Source organism: Stegostoma tigrinum, chromosome 4, assembly GCF_030684315.1.
Source record: "Stegostoma tigrinum isolate sSteTig4 chromosome 4, sSteTig4.hap1, whole genome shotgun sequence".
Lineage (NCBI taxonomy): Eukaryota > Metazoa > Chordata > Chondrichthyes > Orectolobiformes > Stegostomatidae > Stegostoma > Stegostoma tigrinum.
In genome coordinates, this window is record NC_081357.1 from 4,022,577 (window position 1) to 4,040,389 (window position 17,813).

The window sequence follows — 17,813 nt, forward strand, 5'->3', positions numbered from 1 at the left end:
AGTCAATGAAAGCAAGCATGCAGGGACAGCATGCAGTGAAGAAAGCTAATGGCATGCTGGCCTTCATAACAAGAGGAATTGAGTATAGGAGCAAAGAGGTCCTTCTGCAGCTGTACAGGGCCCTGGTGAGACTGCACCTGGAGTCTTGTGTGCAGTTTTAGTCTCCAGATTTGAGGAAGGACATTCTGGCTATTGAGGGAGTGCAGTGTAGGTTCACGAGGTCAATTCCCGGAATGGCGGGACTATCATATGTTGAAAGATTGGAGCCACTGGGCTTGTATACACTTGAGTTTAGAAGGATGAGAGGGGATCTGATTGAGACGTATAAGATTATTAAGGGATTGGACACTGTGGAGGCAGGAAGCATGTTTCCGCTGATGGGTGAGTCCAGGACCAGAGGACACAGTTTAAAAATAAGGGCTAGGCCGTGTCGAACAGAGTTGAGGAAAAACATCTTCACCCACAGAGTGGTGGGTATATGGAATGCTCTGTCCCAGAAGGCAGTGGAGGCCAACTCTCTGGATACTTTCAAGAAAGAGATAGATAGAGCTCTTAAAGATAGTGGAATCAAGGGTTATGGGGATAAGGCAGGAACAGGATACTGATTGTGGATGATCAGCCATGATCATAATGAATGGTGGTGCTGGCTCGAAGGGCTGAATGGCCTACTCCAGCACCTATTGTCTACTGTCTATTGAAATGGCCATTAATGTCTTCTCAATGTCAAAAATTGAAAAATCCATTTTCTAACCAAGAGTTGATGGACAGATGAGATTCTCACTTGTGAACAGCAAAAGGCTTGGTGTATAAAGTATCAGGCATTAACACCTTCTCATTGCCTCATCCTCACCTCATTAATGCAGTTTCCCGAACTCCTATCCATCAGATAAATCTAAACAGTGACAATGCTCAACATGAGGGGCTGGACTGTAGTTCGCTAGTGGAGCCTGTGGACCTCCATCTTGGACGGCAGTCCTCAAAACCTCTGGGAACTCTGCATGGGGGCACCTCCCTTCCAATGGACATTGGCATGAGACACATACCAACCTCTTCGCACCCTCACAGTACATCCCTAACGGACTCACTGCACAGTGCTATACTTCAGGATTTCACTAATGCTGTTGCAAGGACTGTGTGTACAGGGACAGGTACCCACCTTAAGGATTAGACCAGGATGTTTATCAAGGCTGAAAACAACAAATTCTGGAGATCACAGCGAGAGAGAGAGCAAGACAACATTTCGAGTCTGGACTTGAAATGTTAGCTTGCTCTCTCTCCATGGACGCTGTCTGACCCACTGTGATCTCCAGCATTTGTTTTCAGTGCAGATTCCACTGTCTGCAGTAATTTGCTTCTGTTTATCTAGACTGCTTACTCCCTCACGTCATGCCCACTTCAATGCTGACAGTGTCTATGTCTTGCCTTTCATTTTAGCTATTTGACTCCCCAGCCAGACCTTAGAGGCTCACAACAACCAGGCTGTTTGTGATGGCTGTTGGCAATTCTCAGTCAAGGGGGTGGACATGTTGCGTAGGCCCTGTGCTGTGTCAACCTCATACCCACTGCATGCACTAGCAGCCTATGCGACAAACAGGGCACTTGACATCATTCAAGTCAAGGTGTCTGCCGTCACTCCAGGGTTTCCATCACAGCACAGTCTAGAGAGTGGGCCACCGTAAAGGGGTTTGTGATTCATCAGTTGAGGATCGGTCAGTCTACTCAGCCATCAGTCAGAGCTGTCTTTCCAAGTTGGCCAGGGCTGTTTCCAAACGAAAAACCAATTAGCAAGCATGACAGACTCAGGGAACTGCAGGACCACCTGCCTGTTCCTTTTAGACTACCTGGCAGTGATTCACTCCTTCTCTGTCTGTACACTCCTAACTTGCAGTGTGACCAGCTCCTAACAGTGCTCTCCATGCTGTTCTGTCTCACTGATACATGAGTGACTCCAAGCACAGGTTGAGTATGGAAACGTGGAGCTCAATCTTCTGCAGCTGTGTTCACCTGGGATACAATATATTTCCATGACTCTGTCAGACAGCATAATGCATGTTCCACTCCAGAATGAGAGTTAAGAATATTATATTGTTGTTTGGAAACTTGGATTCTAACGTAGAGGTAGACAGTGTTATTAAGTAGTTATACAGTGTGTGGTTCCTTTAAGAGATAAAATGCTTTTATAAACTTAGAGTTTTATACAGAAAAATAATATGCCTGTATGTAGCTGAAGATGTACAGCCAATTCTAAAATTGAAACATGTATCAATTGGTGTTATCGGAAATGTGAGGCTTGTGTTGATGTTTTTGCAATCAGCTGGAATCAGCCAATTAATTTAAACCAAGCACTTAGCGATTGAAACCAATTGAATTTCAATCTGATGGTTTTGACAACCTTGGACCAATGCTATTGTAAGAAAATTGATATGTCATCCAAGGTATACAGGGAGAGGGTTTTTGAAAATTGGTGTAAAAGCGAATTGCCATCTGAGAAATAAGTACCTAGCTCTCACAAAAAAATTGCTAAGCTCGCTTAGAAAGCACCATCTTATCCGTAAAAGGTACCATGGCACTTCTAGCTCAGAGTCTTTGCGGAGAAAACATCCCTGACGGCAGGATCAGCGGAAGAAAGTCGTTTATGACTTGAGAACAGCAGAAGAAAGGGATGAGACAGAGGATTCCAGAAGACAGACTTTGACAGACTAAGTTTTAATTTATTTTTTTCTTACTACTTGGGTTATATCGGTGGGACTTGTGTTTATTGGAATAGCATACCAGTAGAATTTTATTCTGCTAGGGAATAGTTAGGAGTTCTGGGGGAATTGTTCGGTTTGTCAGTAATACTATTAATTTGTTGCTGTTAAGGTTAAATAAATAAATTGTTACTTGTTACTTATAAAGTGAATATCAAGGATTTTCTTCCATTTAACCTCTCCTTCTCCATAAGAATAGCATTTACTATTGTCTTTTCCTGTTTCAAATCATTTTCAAAGTACACAATTGTAGCATTAAACTCCAAAAAATTGTAAACTCATCATATGGAATCTTATGAAAAATACTGAAGGATTATGATCTTTATAAACAACAGTTTCTGTAGAATTGTAGATTTCAAAATGTTGTAGGAATGATACCAACCTCAGTGTCTCTCCCTGTCACACCACTCTTGAATACTTGTGTGGTCATAAATTTAGTCTGTGTGAAAAATAACTAACAGGTCATTTAATCCCCATCCACATCCTCCCATAACACTGCACCAACACCAATCCTGCTGACATTAACAGAGTTTAAATGGTTAGAATGATTCATTGCTGATAAAATTGGCACAGTCATCAGTACAACTTTCAATCTGTCAGAAAGCTGGTATTCCAATCTCCGCTCAAGTTGATCGTCTTTCTTTAATAAATTGCTCGAAGGAGTCACTGCACTGCTAAAGTTCAGGACAAATATCTGATCAAATCCATTGACGCTGATGCTCTGCAAAATGTTGTGCTTTGTCTCAGGCCTGGGGAATCCCAAGTTTGCTGCGTTTGTTATCAGCCTTCAGCCAGGTTCAGAGAGAGAGCTTTTGCTCAGAGAGTCCCAAGATAAAAAGTCAAGAGCAGCCTCCAATCCCAGATCAAGGCCTGCTGGGCACACTCCAAGTCTTGCTCCTCTCCTCAAGGTTGTGGTGAAGAACAAATTTTGGGAAAAACAACAACTGTCTGGATTTGTTTAGCCCCACTGACGGGTTGTTTTCTCGTAGTATGAGAGGCGGGCATTACAGGAGATAACAGTGAGTGGCACAGCTGTTACTGTTGGTGCAGGTGGGGAGGTGTCCCATGTGGGTGAGTGTAGCGGGCATGCAGGGTTAGGGCTATCAGGGTTGGGGTGGGTGAGGGTGAGAGGGAAAGATGGTATGGACAATAGTGAAAATGGTAGAGTATAGGTTTTCATGGCAGATTGCAGAGAAGATGGTGGCATTTACAAATGACAGAAAAGGTCATTGACCTCCCATCAGGGTTGTGCATTCCTCCAGACAGCTAACTCCGGTGTCATTCCCAGTCCAGGCTGGGATCCTGTGGCGGCCTGGTCTCCACTGGGTGCTCCTAAAGGAAGAGGACTTGTGGCCTGTGCCCCAACTCCTGTAACAGAACTTCCTGGCTCTTTTTAGCTTCCCTAGGCCCTCTTCACAATTCACCTTCCTACTTTGTATCATTATAATTTTGGTTCCTTAGCTCAACTAATTTGTATAAATTGTATTATGTTAATTAATTCTAAAGACTTAGAGTCATCGAATCCCTACAGTGTGGAAACAGGCCATTTGGCTCAATAAGTCCACACCGCCCCTCCGAAGAGCATCCCATCCAGACCCATTCCCAACCCACCTAACCAAAACATCCCTGAACGCTGTGGGACAATTTAACACGGCCAATCCACGCACCCTGCACATCTTTGGACTGTAGGAGGAAGCTGGAGCACTTGGAGAAAACCCACGCAGACATGGGGAGAACATGCAAACTCCACACAGACAGTTACCCGAGGCTGGAATTGAACCCGGGTCCCTGGCGCTGTGAGGCTGCTGTGCTAACCACTGAGCCACTGTGCCACCCCTAATTTCCTTTCGATAAGGCAATGCTCACTTTGTTAACTCTTCTATGTTTTTAATTATATATTTAAATGCTTACAATTAGTTATTATGTAATTAGCTAGTTTTCATTCATACTTTGTAGTACCGTTAGACTATTAATCCAGGGAGCCAGGCAATATTCTGGGGACCTGGGTTTGAATTCCACCATGGCAGATTGGTGGAAACTGAATTCAATAACAATCTGTAATTAATAGTCTCATGATGAACATGAAGCTATCGTCGATTGTTGGAAAGAACCTCTCTGATTCACTGGCATCCTTTAGGAAAGGACATCCTTACCCTGGTTAGCCTGCAGCAATGTGGGGTTGACTCTTAATGACCCTCTGGATAGTTAGAGATGGTCGATAAATGCTGGCGTAGCCAGCAATGCCGACATCCTCAAAAACATTCTGTTTTCCTCCTGATTAATCTTTTGTTCATCCTTCTCCTGACCTGCCACCCATCAGTGTGCAATTATATGTTTTCTCTTTAAGTCTGATATGATATTTTACTTTTTTAGTCAATCTTGGATGGTGGGTCCTCCACTTGGATTCTTCCTTTCTCTTTGGGACATCCCCTTAAGTGTCTGCCATTGCGTCTCTATTGACCTAACCCATAACCTAATCTTTAGCTCCCTTTAGTTAGGTCAGCTTGCCTGCTCTCATCATTGTCTTTATTTAAGTTTGAAGTGTTAGCACTGGACCCACTCTTCCTTCCCTTAAACTGAATGAAAAATAATCCTTATTGTATACTGACAATTTTGTGAGAATTTCTAAGTTTAATTGTAAAGTAAAATTCTAAGTGTGTTTCTGTTCTTAATTTTTGTTTCTCTCAGATTCTTTCATATTCCTCCTCATTTTCACTATTGTGGTTGGAATTCTCCTTTATTATTATTTTTTCCATGAGAATCCGAAGACTATCCCAGAAGGGGATGGCTGGTGGGGAGCCAGAGAGCGACAGGATACCCAGGAGGATGAAACAGTCCACTCATTCACCATTGAAACATTTGAGGAGATGATCCAGGTAATCAGTGACCAGCTATGGCAACAGAAGCTTGAAAATCGATAACCAAATCAAGATAGACTGGTAACAGATCAGTAATTAAACTGGTAATATGAACAGTTATCAAACCAGTAAGTGGCCAGTGATAAAAGAAGTTGCTGACACCTATTGGAATCACTGATGGATCCAGCAATAGAACTATTCGTTGGCCCTGGAATAGATCCAGCAACAAAGCAGAGGAGGAAATACTCACCAAACAGTAACTCATAATTGAGTCAACATGCAAAATGCTGACAGTGCTGGAACACAACTGACAATGAATCATATTAGAACTAGTAACAGAGCTTTGTGTAGGCAATATTGATGTTAATAGGCTTCAATAAAAGCTATTAGAAATGGGGCTAGGACCACATTGGTAACAGTGCTCATAATACAGCTGGGAATAGATATGGAACTGGTCATCTTTCTCAGGTATCAGCGTTCAGCTTGGATTTCAATTGAGTTGATCATGGACTGATCTTCAATGCTGAAAGTTGATGTCATGGGTGGTACTGATGTAATCTGATCTGCCCATGTTGGACAGGATGTTTCACTGTTGGATGTTGGTAATTTTCAGGACCTGCACTATCGCCTGGACCATACTCGCTTCACACCACCATTAGAGGACAGTCGATTTCAGTATGGTTTTAACTCCAACTACCTGAGGAAGGTTGTGTCTTATTGGAGGAAGGACTACAATTGGAAGAAGCAGCTGGAAATTCTCAACCAGTTTCCACATTTCAGAACCAGGATTGAAGGTGTGTTTTAGGCACATGCTGTGGTGGTGCAGGAATCGTGGTGGGCGATTCCTGGCATGGGGGACAGTCTGCTGAGAGACCAGCTTCACTACTTGTGTCCCATTTCAAAAAACCAAACAAATCCCATAATAATCCAACAGGAAGCTATATGTGTTGACCTCTAACTTCCCTTTGCCTTGGTTTTCCAGGAATTGATATCCACTTTGTTCACGTGAAACCTCGTTACCTGCCTTCAGGTCAGACTGCCATCCCCCTGATGATGATCCACGGCTGGCCAGGATCTTTTTATGAATTCTACAAGATCATCCCTCAGCTGACTGATCCAGTCAGTCACAGCCTGAGTCAGCAGGAAACCTTTGAAATCATCTGCCCATCCATCCCAGGCTATGGCTTCTCAGAGGCACCACACAAGAAAGGTGAGTCTGCTTCTGGGTCTAAATGTTGTGTTACCTACCCGGTCCCCTCACTAAAATCATTGACATCAGTTGTAAACCACTGAGACCCCTGCAGGACCCTACTCACCGCAGCTTGCCAATCAGATTTAGGAGCTCCTGCTCATTTTCACCAAGAAGATCTAAGTATTTCTCGCTCGAAAAACCCACAGTCTCCTCATAGGAACAGTGTGGAATGGGTTTCAGGGCAGTATCCGAATCAACCCAACTCCCCCAATCCAGCCAGACTCCCCCAGTCCAGCCAAAGTACCAAACCTAACCCAACTCCCCCAATCCAGCCAGACTCCCTCAGTCCAGCCAAAGTACCTAATCTAACCCAACTCCCCCAATCCAGCCAGACTCCCCCAATCCAGCCAAACTATCTAATCCAGCCAGACTCCCCCAAACCAGCCAAACTACTTCATCTAACCAAACTCCCCCCATCCAGCCAAATCCCACCAAACTACCTAATCTAACCAAACTACCCCAATCCATCCAAACTACCTAATCTAACCAAACTCCCCCAATCCAGCCAAATCTAACCAAACTACCTAATCTAACCAAACTCTCCCAATCCAGCCAAACTACCTAAACTAACCAAACTCTCCCAATCCCACCAAACTACCTAATCTAACCAAACTCCCCCAATCCAGCCAAACTACCTAATCTAACCAAACTACCCCAATCCAGCCAAACTACCTAAACTAACCAAACTGCCCCAATCCAGCCAAACTACCTAATCTAACCAAACTGCCCCAATCCAGCCAAACTACCTAATCTAACTCAACTCCCCCAATCCAGCCAAACTACCTAATCTAACCCAACTCCCCCAATCCAGCCAAACTACCTAAACTAACCAAACTTTCCCAATCCCACCAAACTACCTCATCTAACCCAACTCCCCCAATCCAGCCAAACTACCTAATCTAACCAAACTACCCCAATCCAGCCAAATCTAACCAAACGACCTAATCTAACCAAACTCCCCCAGTTCAGCCAAACTGCCCCAATTTAGCCAAGCTCACCTAAACGATCCTATTAATCTGACCCAATCCAATCAAACTCACCCCAAACAAAAACAGAAATAGCTGGAGAAATGCTGAAGGACTGGCAGCAACTATGGAAAGAAAACAGAGTTACCATTTTGAGTCCAGTCACCCTTCTTCTGACTCACCGCCATCCCTATATTCCTGACGTGACTGAAGGGACAGACTGTCCTGTCAGCCAGGTTTGCTGATGATACAAAGATGCATAAAGAATGTGAGTTGTCAGGAGAGTACTCACAAATAGTCACAGAGGGATTAAGTGTACAAAAATGTGTCAGCTGGAGTATAATCTGGAAATTGTGAGTTTGTCCAATTTGAGGTGGACAGTTGAGAAGCAGTGTATTATATAACAGAGGGAGATCACCGATACTCTGTCCATGTGAATATGTCTCACCCAATTCTTTGAGCTCTTACCTTGGACAGTAACCTGATTTGCACAATCCATTGAATCCCTTCTGGAAATCCAAATACACGACATTTATTGACATAACAAGGTGTAGAGCTGGACGAACACACCAGACCAAGCAGCATCCTAGGAGCAGGAAAGCTGACATTTCGGGCCTAGACCCTTCTTCAGAAATGGGGGAGGGGGAGAGGGTTCTGAAATAAATAGGGAGAGGGGGGAGGCAGATCATAGCTGCTTAGAGGAGAAGATAGGTGGAGAGGAGACAGACAAGTTACAAGATGTACTACTTTGACTACGGTGGGGTCACAAGATTAGATGTTTAGGGTTGTAAATTCTGAAGCAGCAATAGCAGTGCTAACAGCCAAAAGGTTCCTTTAAATCCTCTCAATTTTTTTGAACCCTCATGATTGCCATGGTGCAATGCACAGATCCTTGAGGTAGCTTCCTGCTGTAAGGAAAGGCTGTGAAAAAGTTTAATTTGAATAACTATGAGGTTATTGCACTTTGGTGAGGCAAACTAGGGCAGGACTTATAAAATTAATGATAGGGCTCTGGGATGTGTTGCTGAACAAAGAGATCTAGGGGTGCAGGTACATTGTTCTTTGAAAGCTGAGTCACAGGTAGGCTATTGAAGAAGGCGTTCGGTACGCTTGCCTTCATTGTTCAGTGCATTGAATACAGGAGTTGGGACATCATATTGCAGCTGTACAGGACATGGGTTAAGCCACTTTTGGAATACTGCGTTCAATTCTGATCTCCCTGCTATGGGAAAGATTTTATTAAACTTGAAAGGGTTCAAAAAGCATTTACAAGGATGTTGGAGGGTATGAGCTATAGGGAGGGGCTGAATAGGCTGGGGCTATATTCCCCGGCGTTTCAGAGGCTGAAGGGTGAACTTATAGACATTTATAAAATCATGAGAGGCATGGATAGGATAAATAACTAGGGTCATTTCCCCAGGGTGGGGGGAGTCCACAACTAGAGGGCACAGGTTTAAGATGAGAGGGAAAGGTTTTAAAAGGGACCTGAGGGATAATATTTTCATGCAGAGGGTGGTGTATGTATGGATTGAGCTGCCAGACGAGGTAGAAGAGGTGGGTATAGTTGGGGTATATGAATGGGAACAGTTGAGAGGAATACGGGTCAAATGCTGGCAAATGGGTCTAGATTTATTTCGGATATCTGTTTGGTATGGATAGGTTGGACCGATGGGGTTGTTCCTGTGCTGTATGACTCCATGATTCAAATGAATGCTCTGTTGAACACTTCTCACACCTAACTCAACTTCAACCACCCTTGTCACAATCAACAGCTCTCCCCAAATATTCTTTCTGGGATCACAGAAAGTCTACAGCATTAAAACGAGGACACACTGGCAAAAGATTTGGGAAGCAATAGACAATAGACAATAGGTGCAGGAGTAGACCATTCGGCCCTTCGAGCCAGCACCACCATTCATTATGATCATGGCTGATCATCCACAATCAGTATCCTGTTCCTGCCTTATCCCCATAACCCTTATACTGATCTACTGGTTCACTTTGATCCACCCTGCTTGTTATATCCTCAAAGATCTCAAATAAATCCTCAAAAATCTCTAATATATCTGTCAAATACAATTTCCCTTTAACAAATCCATGCTGACTCTGAATTACATCACGGCCTGATTTTACCTCCTTAATAAAGGATCTTGTTTCCCTGTGATAGATCCTAGACTGACTATTATGACCAATCCTAAGGCTGCCAAGTTTCTGATGTAACTTTACTAGTAGGGACCGGTAGTTTTTTTTCAAAAATTGAATAAAATATGTGATCCAGGAGACCTACCAAGAAAATAAAGCGACAAGATTTCACAGTTTCAAACAAACGAGATTAAATGTAACTCTGCAGCGCTAGAACAGTAACTAAGTCAACAATATGTGTACAACTTATTTCTAACCCTCATCACCCTCAGAGAGAAAATTTCATCTCATCTTTGTTTTAAATGGGGGACCCCGTATTTTCAAACAGTGATCTCTCGTTCTAGGTTTTGTCTCCACACCCACCCTGTCGTGACACCACAAGGTTGTACATGTTTTAATCAAACCACAACTTCCCTCATCGCAAGATCAGTGACCTTTCCACTTTCTGAACTCCCCAGGGCTTCTTCTGAGTCCTGACATTTAGCTTGCTTCTAATTCCTAGGATTTCTTTCTGAATTCTTTGATTTATTTGTCAGAACTGGGCATAGGTGGCTGGCCCAGCATTTCTTGCCTATCCCTAGTTGCCCTTGAGAAGGTGGTGGTGAGCTGCCTTCTTGAACCACTGCAATCTGCTAGTCTAATGACAAGTATTGTCATAAAAACTCAGCCAGCTCACTAATGTCCTTTAGGGAAGGATATCTGCTGTCATTGCCCTATCTAGAGCACATGTGACTCCAGACCTACAGTAAAATGACTGACTTTTAGTTGAAGGGAAATTAGGGATGTGCAATCAAAAAACCATCCTTGCCAGCAATGCCCCTATCCCATGTAGGTGCTTCAGTTTGCATGGAGTGGTGGGTTGGGTGCACTGAGTTGGAGTAGAGTGGGGTGGGTTGACTGGCATAGGATTTCTGAGACTGCGATGAGTTTGACTGGGAGATATTAATTCTGGCAATATTTTCTGTTTCCAGGTTTTAACAGCATTGCTGCAGCTCGTGTGTTTTGCAAGTTAATGCGGCGCCTGGGGTTTGATCGGTTCTACGTGCAGGGAGGAGACTGGGGCTCTCTGATCGCCACGAACATGGCCCAGATGAAGCCACAGTAAGTCTTGCAGTTAACAAAAAAGACATTACTCATCTCCCACTTAGTCGGGGGCAGGAAGTGGCTGGGAGGGTGGGGGATGGAGTTTGTTATGGAAGAGGCGTGTGTGCACAAAGAGATAGAAGAGTCAGGGAGGGGCCAGGCTGGGAATGAGTGTTGGGGAGGGGAAGTGTTGGGGTGGGGGTAGTGTGAGAAGGTGTCATGGGCCTTGGAGAGGGTAAGTGCTCAAGAGAAAGGGGTTGGAGTTGGGAATGGGGGTGTGCAAAAAGAGAGTGGAGAAGGGAAAATGTAAGTTGGGTTTGGGGGAAGGTTGGATTGGAGGGAGGGAAGGTAATGAGTGAGGTGAGAGTGAAGAAGGGAGTGGGGTGCCAGGGAGAGATGGGACGGGGAACGAAGAAGGAAAACTTTTGACCTCTGCCTTGCTGCTCCGCACTGGGTGTAATGGAACATTGCTACTTCTGAGGGTACAGTAGGGTAGAGTGGGTGGGTAGAGGGTGCTTCTGGGGTGGCTAGAGCGCCCCAGTGGGTAGAAGTTGCCCACCCCAACCTTGATGGACAAAGGTTGCTCCCCAACAGGTATTGCTTTTGTGCATATTGTTGCTGTCCTTACCAGCCTGTCTGCTCCCTCTCACTACAGGAATGTGAAAGGAATCCACTTGAATTTCTTCCCCAATTCCAGGATGGGACTGAAGATACTTCCCTCACTCTTACTCGGGCGGTACGCACCTGCGCTGTTTGGATTCACCCAGACTGACGTTGAACGGATGTATCCGTTTATTAAAAAGAATGTCTATGATTTGCTGAAGGAATCTGGCTACATGCACATTCAGGGCACAAAACCCGACTCCCTAGGTTGGTGTTCAAAACTGACAGAAACCAAGGATTAATCAGTCAGCATTGAATCAAGGGGGGACAGTGTGTACAAGACATTACTCATCAGGCGTAAGTGACAGACTGGAGACTCATTGAGAGGCTCAGGGGTTTAACATCTTGGATAATAGACACCTGGGAGTGAGTTAGAATCTGAGATCGAGTTACAGACTGGAAGCTAATTGAGGATTTTAGCAGTTATTTACCCAGGATAACTAATACCTGGGAGTGAGTTACAGACTGTACTGTAACTGAGAGATTCAGCAGTTATTTATCGAGGATAACAGATTGTCTGGAGGTTTGGCAACATAATTCTCTCAGTGTTGATATTTACCAGGCTGCGCACTGAATGACTCCCCTGTGGGCTTGGCTGCTTACATACTGGAAAAATTTTCAACCTGGACCAACAAGGATTTCCGGGATCTTGAAGATGGAGGACTGACGAGGTGGGAAGCTCAAAAATTCTCAGCTGTTATTTCTCCCTCCACAGCTTCTAGGCCTGGCAGTGCGCTGAAATCTACATATTTACACTAAAGCCAATAAGTGATAACTAACAGAATACCTGACTGACACAGCATTGACCTCCCCAATGGTTAATTGCTCTGTTAGTGTGGTACTGAGCCACACAGAGCAGCAAGATCCCAGCTGTCAGCAGTCAGGACCCAATCACATGGGAGGGAGAATCTTCCCAGCTCAAATCAGTTTGTGTGTAGCACATCAAGGTGACGGTGAGAGATTGGGAGGCCATGCAAGTTAAGGGAAGTGTCAATGTTCAAAATGCTAAAGTACTCTGAACTTCCTAACAACTCCCAATTTATTTATTTTCAATATTGAAAATGAACTAAACTCCCATTAGCCCTGATAATATACACAATCATTCCTCCCAGTTGATCTATGAATGAAGAGAACTGTCTTTATTTGAATGATTTTGGATGATTGAAATACTTTCTGTATGTGAGTTTGTTCGCTGAGCTGGAAGGTTCGTTTTCAGACATTTCGTCACCATTCGAGGTAACATCATCAGTGAGCCTCTGGCGAAGCCTCATCGGAGGCCCACTGATGATGTTACCTAGAATGATGACGAAATGTCTGAAAACGCACCTTCCAGCTCAGCGAGCAAACTCACATCCAGAACCTCAACCTGAGCTACAAATCTTCTCAAAACTCGCTATTGAAATACTTTGTTACAGGTGATGATTAAGGCTCAGAATTCGAGGCACAGAGGTACTGCCTCCAGGTAAAGCAGGTTCATTTTGAATCGGTTCAGTGAAAAGAGTGGTGTCTTCCCAAAATCTGTGCAAATAATTCCTAACTATTACTGAGGCATTGTGTGTGTGTGTGTGTGTGAATGTGTACATGCGTGTGCATATGTGTGTATGTGTGTGCGCGTGTGTATGTGTGTGAATGTGTATGTGTGTGTGTGTGCGTGTGTGAATGTGTATATGTGTGTGTGAGAATGTGTAAATGTGTGTGTGCGCGTGTATATGTGTGTGTGTGTGTGTGTGAATGTGTGTGTGGGGATATGTGTGTGTGCACGTGTGTATGTGAATATGTTGGTGTGTGTGTGTGTGTGCATGCATGTGTGTGTGTGTGAATTTGTGCATATGTGTGCGCGTGTGTATGTGTATATGTGTGTGTCTGTGTGTGTGAATGTGTATGTGTGTGTGTACATGCATGTGTGTGCGCGTGTATATGTGTGTGTGTGTGTGTGTGTGTGTGTGAGAATGTGTGCGTGGGGATACGTGTGTGTGTGTGTGTGTGTGGGTTTGACAGTCCAATAGGCTGCTGAATTAGCAGATGCGTTCTTAATCTGGCTGTTACTGTGAGAATGAGGGATCATTGAGTTCTGAAGAGTTTCCTCTTAATTAAGCGTACGAGCAAACGTAAACCAAAAATATAAATAGTGGCAGGAAAAGTTTCTATGAATATTTATAGAAGAAAGGTTTTGGTCTAATTGATAGATGGGAGAATTAACCATGGAAAAGAAGGAAATGACAGATGAACTGAACAGGTGTTTTGCAATACTCTTCACTATTGAGGATACAAGTAACATCCCAGAAGCTACAATAAAATCAAGAAATGGAAGGGAAGGAGGAGCTCAGGAAAACCATTGGAGGAGTTGTACTGAATAATATGAAGCTGTGGGCTGGTACCCACCCAGTTCTTTTCACCCTCATCCCAGGGTGTTAGAAGATGGGGCCAGTGAGACAGCTCATGCTTCGCTTAGAAGTTTTCAAAACTCCCTGGATGTGAGAAAGCTCTATTAGTTTGGAAAACAGTGAAGTAAGTCCTTTAGTTAAAATTGTAGGGAGACAGAAAACAGGAAACAGATGTCATGACCTGAAGCCTCAGAAACGACAGAAAGACATGGTGCTGTATGCTGTTAGAAGTGTCTAATATGACTAACCATGCTGAGGGTAAATGACAGGGTCAGAGGAATGTTTCTGTAATTGATAGTTTGCTTCCAGTGAGATTCTGCAGGACCTGCAGTGCTGGACCTTTGCTGTTCATGGACATTAATGATTCGGATTAAAATGGAGGAGGTATGCTCTAGAAGTTCACAGGTGACACAAAAGTTGGTCGGGTGATAAACATTGAGGAGGATAGCCATAAACAGCAGGAGAATATCAACAGACTGGTCAGGTGGGGAGGGCAGCGATAAATGGAATTCAACCCAGAAATGTATCATTATCCCCAGTAATGATCTCTCTGAGTGCTTGATGGGGAAAGTCCATTGCTATGTATTAACTTCTATTTTTGTCTTTTGGATCTTTCACTCCCCAATTGTAGGAAATTCTCTCTGGATGAACTTCTGACCAATGTGATGATCTACTGGGTGTCAGGCTCCATCACCTCCTCCATGCGCCTGTACAAAGAGAACCTAGGAGCTGATTTCCAGAACCGGGTTGATGACAAGTGAGTGCGGAGACCATCTGCCTGAATGTAACTGTGTGACACCATCACTGCTTCAGGCTCAATAAGTAGTGCTATAATGACACCGTGCCTCCAACCATTTCATACAGTGACCAATCACTGAGGATTCATGGAAACACAAACAAACAATGAGCACCTGGAGATCTGCAAAGAAGCATGTTATTCAGGTGCATTTAGGGAGCACATCTGAGTTTGGCACAGCATAGAGAAAGCTTTACTCTGTACCTCAACCTCTGCTGTACCTGTCCTGAGAATGTTTGATGGGGACAGTGCAGATAGAGCTTTACTCTGTGTCTAACCCCATGCTGTCCCTGCCCTCAGTGTTTTTGATGGGATAGCGTAGAGGGTGCTTTCCTCTCTATCTCACCCCTTGCCAACACAATCCCAGGAATGTTGATGGGATAGTGTAGAGAATGCTGTAATTTCGTCAGTAACTCTATGCATCTCTTTACCCGTCTTTCTTCCCCTAAAATTCCTTATGACCTCTCTCTTTGACAATGTTTGGTCATCTACATTGATCTCCCCCCATTGCTCACTGTCAAACTCTCTCCAATGATGCTCCTTTGAGATGCATTGAGATGTTAAAGGTGCTATATAAAAGTTGGTTTCACTCAGCTTGTCTCCCTATCCCTGTGGCTGTGATGAGGCCAGGATCGCTTGGAAACCTGATTTTCTTATTCTTGTCTTTTTCCTTTTCTTCTTCCAGGGTTGGAGTTTATGTTCCTGTGGGAATGGCTGCATTTCCCAATGAGTTGATTTACATCCCATTGGCCTGGGCCAGGCAGAAGTACAAGAAAATTATGACTTTCTCATACATGTCCTGTGGGGGACATTTTGCAGCCTTTGAGGAGCCAGATCTATTGGCTGAGGATCTCCGGAATTTTGTCCAAACTGTGGAAAAGAGTAGCTGAGCATTCCGGTTCCTATGGTGTTTGAGAATCTGGTTCCCATATGATAGCTGTTTAGTTTCCAATCGCTGTCTGATAATTAATGCTGGAACTGTCTCTCGCATTCACAAGCTGATTAAAATCGAATCGGCGTTGTTGGAAAATTCATTACATTCTGTTTGACTAATGAATCTGCCATCTGTTTCAACTGGGAAATCCTATTTTTTTGATTCCTCTGTATTAATTCAATAACAAATCAAAAAAACCATTCCTGATGTTATGATTTTGATATGAGTATGCTGGGAGACAAGATTCACCTCTCTGTTAGTTGTACCAAAAGGGTGGTATAGCAGAAGATTGAACACAATATTAAAGCGGTAAAGAATGACCAAAAGATTAATGAAAAGGAAAACATTTATAGTACAAGAGAAAGTTAGCCAAAAATATTAAAAAAGGTAGAAGTTTCTATAAATATTTATAGGAGCATTTGTGGATCTTTTCGATAGACTGAAGAATTAATGATGGAAAATAACAGACGAACTGAAAGGGTATTTTGCGATAGTCTTCACTATTGGGGTTACGAGTAAAATTCCAGAAGCAGCAATAAATCAGGAAATGGAAGGGAGGGAGGAACTCAGGAAAATCATCAGAGGAGTTATACTAAGTAACATGGAGCTGCGGGCGGATAACTGCCCAGTGTGTGCCTGACAGATGCTTCCTTCTTTTTCGTCATCAAACTCGCAATATCCCTTGACATCCAGGTTTCCCAGAATTTGCTGTCTTTGTCCTTCATTATTTGAGGAACACTCTGTCCCTCTACGCTCACTGTACTATTTTTGAAAGACTCCCGCTTTCCAAATGTAAACGTACCTGCTAGTAACTGCTCCCAGTCCATGTTTACCAGATCCTATCTAATGATATTGAAGTTAATCTTCCCCCAATTTAGACATTTAACATCTGCAATACCTTTATGCCTTACCATAATAATGTCGAAACTTACAGAGTTATGGCCACTATCCCACTGGAGCTGCAGCTACTTGACCGGTTTCATTCCTTTGAATTATTCCCCATCTCTCGGCAGACTATTTATGGACGGACAACAAAAGCTCTCCTGGATACACTTTAAAAATTCCACCCGATCTAATCCTTTCACACTAAGGTGATCCCAGTTAATGTTGGGAAAGTTGAAATCCCCTCCAATTTATGACCCTGTTTCCCGCACACCTTTCTGTGATTTGCCTGCATATCTGCTTCTCCCTCTCCTTCTGTCTGTTGGGAGACCTGTCCTATAATTCCAGCGAAGTGAGTGTCCCGGTTTTATTTTGAAACTCTACCGAAATGGCCTCATTTGAAGATCCTTCTAAGACATTCATCCTCACTACTGCAGTGATTGTCTCCTTTATCAATAATGCAATGCTCCACCTTTCTCACAGTCCCCCCAACATGACTGAAATAATCCCTGGCATGTTGAGCTGCAGGTCCTGCCCTTCCTTCAACTGTTTCTCAATGATTGCAACAATATCACATTCTCATGTGCTGATCAATGCTGTTTAAGTTCATCTGCCTTCTCAGGCAGTCTCCTTGTATTTAAATATATAAAATTTAACTTTGCAGTACTCCTATCATGTCTTCTCCCACATACTGGATTGTCCTAGCATTTCAATACTCAGTGGTATGTGGGCACTGTAAGTAATTATTTTTCTATTCATCTTTGGGACATGAGTGTCGCTCGCTGGCCCAGCATTTCTTGCCCATCCCTAGTTGCCCTTCAGAAGGTGGGGGTGAGCTGCCTTCTTGAACCACTGCAGTCCACCTGCTGTGGGGTGATCCACAACGCCAGTAGGGAGGGAATTCCAGGATTTAGACCCGGCAACAGTTAAGGAATGGTAATATATTTTCAAATCAGGATGGTGAATGGCATAATCATAGTCAGTTGTATAATCTTTTCATCTTTTAATTATAAATTCTGTGCCTTGATGCTTCCCTTTTTATTACACTGCAGGAAGGGGCAAGGCTGCAAAAGTGTGTATTCAAATAAACCTTTTGGACTATAA

General features: G+C 43.6%; 1 protein-coding gene across 4 annotated transcripts in view; it reads left to right on the forward strand.

Moving 5' to 3' along the window:
- Positions 1 to 17,813, forward strand: part of LOC125452423 (epoxide hydrolase 1-like) — a 39,506-nt gene extending 21,693 nt beyond the window's left edge. For 2 of the 4 annotated variants that reach the window (XM_048530798.2, XM_048530799.2), the window contains exons 3-10: positions 5,439 to 5,626; positions 6,222 to 6,402; positions 6,591 to 6,818; positions 10,939 to 11,068; positions 11,706 to 11,920; positions 12,276 to 12,384; positions 14,729 to 14,854; positions 15,579 to 17,813. In XM_048530798.2, coding sequence (XP_048386755.1) covers positions 5,439 to 5,626; positions 6,222 to 6,402; positions 6,591 to 6,818; positions 10,939 to 11,068; positions 11,706 to 11,920; positions 12,276 to 12,384; positions 14,729 to 14,854; positions 15,579 to 15,783 — 1,382 coding nt within the window. In that variant the 3' untranslated portion in view covers positions 15,784 to 17,813. The remainder of the gene's footprint in view (positions 1 to 5,438; positions 5,627 to 6,221; positions 6,403 to 6,590; positions 6,819 to 10,938; positions 11,069 to 11,705; positions 11,921 to 12,275; positions 12,385 to 14,728; positions 14,855 to 15,578) is intronic. The other 2 variants (XM_059645101.1, XM_059645102.1) reach the window with 2 other exon arrangements.